Raw genomic sequence first — 9,207 nt, 5'->3', positions numbered from 1 at the left:
GCCGCCAATTGCTCAAGCGGCACCGGTGGTACACTGTTGAATTTGCCTAGATATGTAAATAATGGGGGGCTTATCCTATTTTAGTATATATTTTATTATGTTATATTATTTGAATAAAAAAACCCTTATAAAATACTTTAAATGAAATAATAATACAAATATGATATAGGAAAAAACGATACATTATATTTCTTTTTCGATGTTTAGGAATCGGGTAGTTGAGACTCAAAAGTCTTTTCATTAGTTGGATGAGTTGAATCAAATTATTTAATTAAATAAGTAATTTAAATATTAAATAAATATTAAGTATAATACATCTATACTATTATTTAAGACTCTTATTGAGTTGGATTCAAGAGTCAACCAGACCCTAACTCAGTTAAGAGAAATATAAAAATAATTATTCAACTACAAGTAGACATGATATTAATTTAATATATATCTTATGATTGAGTTGGTGGCACGAGTTAATCAGACACTAACTCGGTTAAGGGAAATACTAAAATAAGTTATTCAACCACAAGTAAACATGTTATTAATTGAATATGTATCTTAAAACATTTTTCATAGTATTGCTATTGCAATAGCACATTTGAATTATGAAAAGTTTAACAAGTTCTCTAATAAGTTCTCATTAGTAATATGCTCCCACATTATTTTAATTGAAAACTTATCCTAAATATTGCAAAGTTATACTTTCTCACACTTTTAAAATCTTGCAACCAGGGGCAAAGCCAGAAAATTTTTTTAGGGGGCTGAAATTAAATTGTATATTTTTACGATAGTAAAAATACAATTTCATCATTTTAATATCTACATCTTTATAATTTTTAAAGGATTAAATCAAATTTTTATCATTTTAGGGGGCCAAAGTGTAATTTTACTTTTACTAATTTAAATTTTTATAAATTTTAAAAGGACCTAAATAAAAATTTTCTAAGTTAGGGGAGACCGGAGCCTCTGCTAGCCCTCTGCCTACGCCCTTACTTGCAACTCGCATCCAATCATAATAAATTTTAGATAAAATTATTATATTCCGATGATCATATATTTCTTTTAAATTGTTGCATATTCAAATGAATATTCCATAATCAAATATTCTATACGAGGAGGAGACAAAAATAGATCATAAAAAATTATCACAATTAATTCTATTTTTCATATAAAATTTATCTCAGTTATTATAATATGCATGTATACAAAGTTAAAAATATTGTAATTGATTTAGACAATATGATAGAATTTCAATATATATCAAATGCAAATATACCACAAAATTGTATAGGGCTAAAGATTAGCAACCATAAACAAAAAATTTAAATGATCAAGTAATATAAATTACTAAAAATAATATATGGATAATAAACTTTATGCTATTTTCTTCAATATATCAAATTAAAACCCAATATAAAAATAAAAACATGGAAACTTTAAACATAATATTAATTCAATAGTCTAAATATTACACATAATAATTGAATATTTCTCTATCAGGAAAATACTCATAACAATGATAATTCATACCAAATATAATCTAAAAAAATGATTTAAAAAACTTTAAAACATATCAAGTACATTATACTTCCTTTTTATTGCTTTCTAAACTCTTAGCTTTATTTTCTTTCCAGACGAAAATAAATATATTTATAATTTTATTTTCATAAATTTACCAAGGTTTTAGATTAAAGACGATAAATACTTAAAACAGCACAAGTTCAAATATTTCTTCCCATGATTTTAGCTCTTTCGCCTTCTTTTTAGATGCAATTGATTTTGTAGAGTTATTGACAGAAAACAAAAGAGTAAATCAGTAAAGGTGCTAATAGGTCAGACTAGATTTGAGATGGGTTTTAATAAAATATTAAGCTCCTCCGTATTAAAATTTTTTATATAAAAATTAAAAATATTAAAATAAATGTTTCCGAATAAATTGAAAATAAATTAAAAAAAATTATACTTAAACAACACTAAGATAGGTGCGACTTAACAAGTAATACCTCTAAAATGGTAGTGAAATTAACAAAAAAACAAAAGTTATACAATATTCAAATGATAACAATAAAATAGTAACAACATAATAGTGAAATGGCAGCAAAGCAATAGTAAAATAGCATTCTTTTTTTACAAATTCAAGCTGGACCCGAGCAAAGGAAAAATTTTACCCGAGACTCGACCTATTTCTAAATGGGTCTTATTTTTTTTATCCAAACCCATTTTTTAACCTTTATTTATTTCAAAATCTCCCACTTTTGGGCCAAACCTTCGGGTCGTGCCATGTCTATGTTTTTGCGATTTTAGTTCCTTTTAGTGACATATGGTCTTAATGCATCCAATGGTGATTGCTTTTATAATTTTGCCTAATATGATACTGACTAATAATTATGTATTTTTATTAATCAATAGAAATATTTATAATACTTCTCCAAAATTTATATTTATAGACACAAAAAATATAAATGATATAAAAGTCTACTTTTAATAATCATTGAAGTCTTATAGTATATCAAACTTTTTATCTTAATGGACATTCACTTTATAATAATAAAATGTTTATAATAAAAGTAAACTTAATTAAATTTATGGATATATTTTTTTTTGAATTTTTTAAAATTAATTGTTGAAATTTTTATAAATTAATTTTAACTTTTTATATAATTAGGATCATTTTGACTTGATATATAAATATTAATGACTAATTTTTTTTCAAATGAATACTAAACCGACATGACGTGATTATTTTGTATCTTTTCATAATTAGATGATAAAAGATATTAATAGGTGGATAATTACAAATATAGTTTATTATTATTATTTAATATGATCATCTTTACAATAATAATGTTTAGGCTCTTGACATAGTTGATCTCACAAATTAACTCGACATTAACTCAATTGAAAAATGACTATACGATTTTTCATTTTATAAAGCAATAAATATAATTATGAGAGTGTCTTTTTTTTTTAAATCTTTTGACACGATTTTAACCAAAAATGAATTTAAAAAAATATTTAGAATTTAAATTTAATGTTAGAAAAAATTGTGGTGCAAGAAAATAATAAAAAATATACACTGATTTTAAGACTTTTATTTTACTTCTAGGATACAATAAATCTTAAAACAACAAAACATAATAATGAAAAACGACATAATTGAATTTATATATAAACATATTATATCTCAAAGAAAATGTCATTTAGTGCATAATTTGTAGCATAAGTTACGTTATTCCATATAGAAAATTTATGTTTATTCCTTACAAATCTTTTATGAAACTTGTCTATTCAAATATATTTGTTCATATGCAAAAGAAAATAATAATCATTATAATTATTTTGAAAATAAAAAAAAGCATTATATATAAAAAATATATCCTTTAAATAATTTGTTCAAAACCAAAACCTTATTTATCCTTTAAATATATCGTTTAAATAATTTCTTTATAAATACAAGTATAAGAAATATATATATTTTCATTTATATCATAAATTTATTATAGGATAAACTACGTTGAAAGTCACCTAATTATTAGTAAGTTATTTTAGTCATTTAATTATGAAAATGAACAAAATGGTCACCCAGTTATTCGAATTTTTTATCATTTGTGGTTAAATGATGAAAAGTTAACGTGATCTTTTAAAATTGATATAATAACAACTTTAACTCTCAACATTTATACATTGTTCCATTTTAGTCTTGATTTAAAAAAAAATAAATCGTCATCTGACTATTTTGTAGTTTTGGTCTTTTTTATAACCCTTACCAACATTGTCCTTTTATGTGATTTAATGAAAAAAAAGGAACAACAAAAAGAATAATTTTTTTGGACATTGATTTGCTTCATCAACGGCGATTGTCTTAGTCATTTGGAGAATAAGAAAAGTAAATTATTTGAGGATTGTCTAGTTTAATTATAAAATGATTTTTTTTATATTTGCTTTTATTTCTAATTTACATATAATGTATTAAATTAAATTTTATAATTTTGAAATGTGTAAATATTGAGAGCTAAATTTTTAAAAATTAAGATTAAATTGACATAATATGTAAACATTATGAGCTAAATTTATTATTATATCAATTTTAAAAGTTGTCATATTAATCTTCTCCCTAACCATTTAACAACAAGTAATTAAAAATAAAAAGTTAAAATATGTCACAAGTCTTTGTATTTTTATACTTTTATTTCATGGAATTTAATTCCTCCACTTTTTATATTTCAACTTTTAACCTTATTAATTTTTTAAAAATTTAAGTTAATTACAAAATTATTATTTTTTAATTACATATCCATCAAATAAATATTTTTTTATTTGAAAAATATCACAACAACCTATTTTAACAACAACAAAACAAAAAACATTAAGAATGTTAATGGTAAAAATTAAAAATTAAAATCTTTTCATTTTTGCAGTAAAGTTTAGACCTAAATATTAAAGTTCCCAATTTTCTATTTGGTACGTAAAATTCCCAAATTCCACAATCCTGGAAAATTCCTAAAACTCTCTGGCTTATTTCACTCTGCAATCTCTCGATTAATCCACACCATCGCCGAGTTTGCTCCCCTTTAGCCATCAATTCTCCTCCATTTTCTTTATTTCTTCTGTTTCGTAGTCAAAACTTAAACTGCAACCTTAAATGGGCGATATATATATATTTATTCTCCATCACCTTGCTTCTTCTGGTATATGTAATTTTCTTTTTCTTCAGTTTGTTGAAAATATATTTTTACCCTAATTTTAGTTTTCTTTTGAATTGTGAATATACTGTTCATTAACATTTATTGCTTCCACGTCTGAATTTGTGAGAGTTCAATCAATATAGTTCTAGGGTTATCGGTCTTGTTAATTTTCTTAGTATTCTGTTCTTTCTTTTCTTTTTTATCCCTTTTGAATGCTGTTTTTCTTTAGAACGAAGTTTGTTTTCGATTACTTTGTTTGACTTGCTTGCTTTTGATATACATTTTTTTTCCTTTCACCAAGTACGGGTCAAATTTAAGTATGCTAATCAAACCAATAACCTAAATATTGCGTGATAGGTTTATAATTCGGGGTAGCTTAGTTATGACCAAATGCATTCTCATTGTTACTGACATTAGGTTTGTAAAAGTTGTCCTTATTTTGGGTCTTGACCAGGTACCACTGGATTATCTGTTGGAAAGTGGATTTTCTCATGAAAGTAGGGAGGTAGCTACCATTTGGTAATCATGATAAAGATTGGGGAAAACCAAAATGCAATTAGTAATATGGTGGATTGCAGAGATGCCATGCCTTGTAATGATGGAGTAAATGAAAATATGGTTGATATTGTGGATGAAACGGCACGTAGTAGAGATAGTGGGATAGTTGATACCTCTAAAAGGGCTGTTGTCGGATTTGAAGGGGATGCAGAATTTGAGCCACATAATGGCATCGAATTTGAGTCACATGAGGCAGCATATTCGTTTTATCAGGAATATGCCAAGTCCATGGGATTTACTACCTCAATTAAAAACAGTAGGCGTTCAAAGAAATCTAAGGAATTTATTGATGCTAAATTTGCATGTTCGAGATATGGAGTCACGCCAGAATCAGACGTGGGTAGCAGTAGAAGATCAAGTGTAAAAAAGACAGATTGTAAAGCCAGTATGCATGTGAAAAGAAGGCCGGATGGGAAGTGGATTATTCATGAATTTGTCAAGGAGCATAATCATGAACTTTTGCCAGCCCTTGCTTATCATTTTCGAATCTATCGGAATGTAAAATTGGCTGAAAAGAACAATATTGACATTCTAAATGCTGTTAGTGAACGGACGAGAAAGATGTATGTTGAGATGTCTAGACAGTCTGGTGGATATCAAAATGTAAACATGCTTCAGAGTGACGTAAAAAATCAGTTTGATAAGGGTAGGCACTTGGTTGTGGATGAGGGAGATGCCCAAATTATGCTGGAATATTTTAAGCGTATCAAGAAGGAGAACCCTGACTTCTTCTATGCAATAGATTTAAACGAGGAGCAACGGTTGAGAAATTTGTTTTGGGTTGATGCTAAAAGCAGGAATGACTATCCAAGTTTCAATGACGTGGTTTCTTTTGATACCACTTACGTGAAATTCAATGAGAAATTACCATTTGCACCATTTGTTGGGGTTAACCATCACTTCCAGTCTATGTTACTTGGATGTGCATTGCTTGCTGATGAAACTAAGCCCACATTTGTTTGGCTAATGAAGACATGGCTTAGAGCAATGGGTGGACAAGCTCCCAAAGTTATAATTACTGACCAAGACAAAGAATTGAAGGCTGCGGTCGAAGAGGTCTTCCCAAACACGCGCCATTGCTTTGCTCTTTGGCATATTTTAGAAAAGATTCCCAAATCTCTAGCACATGTAATTGGGCCACATGAAAACTTTTTGCCTAAATTCAACAAATGCATTTTCAAATCTTGGACTGATGAAGAGTTTGATATGCGATGGTCGAAAATGATAACTCGATTTGAACTCCAAGATGATGAGTGGGTTCAATCATTGTATGAAGACCGCAAAAGATGGGTACCTGCTTTCATGGACAATGTCTTTCTTGCTGGAATGGCTACAAGTCAGCGTTCTGAAAGTATGAACTCCTTCTTTGATAAATATATCCATAAGAAAATTACTCTGAAAGAGTTTGTGAAACAGTATGGGGCTATTCTGCAAAATAGATATGAAGAGGAAGCTGTTGCTGATTTTGATACCTGGCAGAAACAGCCAGCACTAAGATCTCCATCACCATGGGAAAAACAGATGTCAATTGTTTATACACATGCAATATTCAAAAGATTCCAAGTTGAAGTCTTGGGTGTAGTTGGTTGCCATCCCAAAAGGGAAAATGAAAATCAAGGAACTATACCGTTTAGAGTTCAAGACTGTGAAAAGAATGAAAATTTTATGGTAATATGGAATGAAGAAAAGTCAGAGGTTTCTTGTAGCTGTCGCCTGTTTGAATACAGAGGTTTTCTTTGTCGGCATGCAATGATTGTTCTCCAAATGTGTGGTCGCACAAGTATCCCTCCTCGTTATATATTGAAGAGGTGGACTAAGGATGCTAAGAGTGGGCAATCAACAACTGAAGGAACAGACCGAGTGCAAACAAGGGTGCAACGATACAATGATTTGTGCAAACACGCAATTGAACTGAGTGAGGAAGGATCATTGTCTGAAGAGAGTTATAACATTGCTTTTTGTGTATTGGTAGAGGCTTTGAAAAATTGTGTCAATGTTAACAACTCTTGTATCAGTGCGGTAGAATCTACTGGCCATGCTCAAGGTCTTCGTGAAGCAGAAGAAAAAAATCAAGGGAGTCTTGCTTCAAAATCAAGTAAAAAAAAGAGCACAAACAGGAAACGGAAGGTTAGTTGTGAAATTGGAAAGTTTGTTGACGTGTTTATGTTTTAATGTTGTTACTCTTGCCACTAGTCCCCAAGCAAAAAATGCAATCATTCAAGAAAGGAGTTTTATGTTTCAGGGGCAATCAGAGCCAGCTCTCATGTTTGTTGATACCCAGGACAGCTTGCAGCCAATGGTTTGTCCTAGCTTAACTCTTTTTACATGATGGATGTCATAGTTTCTTTCTTGTTGCATTGTTATTGGTCTGTGAAATTATTTTATTAACATTATTCATTGCATGTTATACACTTCATCTATTTTCATTTTACAAAAGAAGTTTATAGCTTCATTCTAGTTGCGTTGTAATGTAAATGTTCTATACTATGGTGCATTGGGCTGTGAAAATGACTATATTAACTTTATTCTTTGCATCGTGTTAACTTTATCTACTGTCTTTTAATAAAGAACTTACTATAAATTATGGACAAGTGATATTAAGTGGTAGTCATAATGGGTTAAACTTTGTACTATTGAATTTTACTGAAAAATGAAGTATTGAAAATGATTCTGCATCTGATTCTTCCTGCAGTTTGGTGTGGATTCTCATAATAAGTTAATGTGGCTTTGTGTTTTTTTGTCTTTATCTGTGTAGGAGAACCTGAGCTCAGATGGGATAACTCTTAATGGCTACTATGGTGCACAACAGAATGTGCAAGGACTGGTATTTCATATTTTACTAATTTGAAAACCTATGGAGATTTCTAAAACTGTTCTAGTTTTAGCAATGATTTTAAATTGGGGTAATTGCAGGTACAGTTAAACTTGATGGAACCACCTCATGATGGTTATTATGTTAATCAGCAAAGCATGCAGGGTCTTGTAAGTTTTGCTTGCCTTATAACCATAATAATCAGTTAGAGAAAAATGACAATAGCAAACCCAACCAAACAGCTTCCCAACACAAATGAAATCATTACCCCAATAGGTTTGAGAAGTTTAACATCCTGAACTTGGTCTAATCTGAATCTGAGCACCACAATCTATCCAGCATTGCCCGGATTGGCTAAAAAGAACATGATGATCTGATCTTTTTGGGTTGCATTTGTAGGGACAGTTGAACTCTATGGCACCCGGCCATGACAGTTTTTTTGGCACTCAACAAAGCATGCATGGTCTGGTATGAAATTTTGTAATGCCATTTTGTTGATGACTTTGGTTATGTTAAAATGGTTATGACAATAAAAGTTTCTTTATTGTGCTTTCTCATGTAGGGACAATTGGATTATCGGCCTTCAGCTAGTTTCACTTATGCTTTGCAGGTTTGTTTGGAAAACATGTCAGATAAAATTGTTGAGCTGGCATCTGTTATTGAATATTTGTATTCCCCTATTATTGCAGGATGAGTCCCAATTGAGGTCAACACAATTGCATGGTGGTGTCTCAAGACATCCATGATGAAGAGACAACGTAATGGTACCTGGACTTGCCTCTTGGGACATTTGACATTAGAGTCGGGGGGCTGTATATAGTAATAGGAAAATTGAATCCACAATACAGTATATTCTCTGTTATTCACTTCTGCTAATTTCGTCGAACTCTAAACTAAAATATAAGGCATCCCACAGTTTCCTATGGGACATTGTGGGCTGAAATTTGGGTTGCTTTGGTCTTTGCTAATTCTGATATGCTTCTGCCCAAACGTTCTGGAGAACTAAAGCACGACTTGCATTTTTACTTGTCGCTTTTAACAGCAATGACAATGATTTGAGAGCAATTGGAGCAGGCTGGATTCTTTTCCTAAACCTCTTTCATAGTTATAACTTTCTAAGGTTTTATCGCAAATGGAAATCCCAAATAAGCAATGCTG

The 9,207-nt window shown here is 29.9% G+C and overlaps 1 protein-coding gene across 2 annotated transcripts; it reads left to right on the top strand.

Annotated features, from left to right (window-relative positions):
- Positions 1-4,452: 4,452 nt before the first annotated feature.
- LOC107912663 (protein FAR-RED IMPAIRED RESPONSE 1) lies at positions 4,453-9,000 on the top strand. Of its 2 annotated transcripts, none has more exons than XM_016840949.2 (8): positions 4,453-4,682; positions 5,134-7,364; positions 7,480-7,536; positions 7,993-8,061; positions 8,151-8,219; positions 8,449-8,517; positions 8,612-8,659; positions 8,739-9,000. In XM_016840949.2, the coding sequence occupies exons 2-8, from the start codon at positions 5,205-5,207 to the stop codon at positions 8,793-8,795; spliced, it is 2,529 nt and encodes an 842-aa protein (XP_016696438.2). In that variant the 5' UTR covers positions 4,453-4,682; positions 5,134-5,204; the 3' UTR covers positions 8,796-9,000. The 2 variants fall into 2 exon arrangements, with proteins under 2 accessions (XP_016696438.2, XP_016696439.2); XM_016840950.2 differs by having other exon boundaries at positions 4,453-4,688.
- The last annotated feature ends 207 nt before the right edge of the window (positions 9,001-9,207 follow it).

Source organism: Gossypium hirsutum, chromosome D11 (genome assembly GCF_007990345.1).
Source record: "Gossypium hirsutum isolate 1008001.06 chromosome D11, Gossypium_hirsutum_v2.1, whole genome shotgun sequence".
In the NCBI taxonomy this organism is placed as follows: Eukaryota; Viridiplantae; Streptophyta; class Magnoliopsida; order Malvales; family Malvaceae; genus Gossypium; species Gossypium hirsutum.
Note: the sequence above shows the minus strand (reverse complement) of the source record. Positions and strands in the feature narration are given on the sequence as shown.

Excerpts from the sequence above, each read along its gene's own strand:
- LOC107912663 (XM_016840949.2), top strand. The coding sequence starts at position 5,205 with ATGATAAAGATTGGGGAAAACCAAAATGCAATTAGTAATATGGTGGAT. Across the intron at positions 7,537-7,992 it reads AGGACAGCTTGCAGCCAATG|GAGAACCTGAGCTCAGATGG; the intron begins GTTTGTCCTAGC and ends TTATCTGTGTAG. Across the intron at positions 8,660-8,738 it reads GTTTCACTTATGCTTTGCAG|GATGAGTCCCAATTGAGGTC; the intron begins GTTTGTTTGGAA and ends CTATTATTGCAG.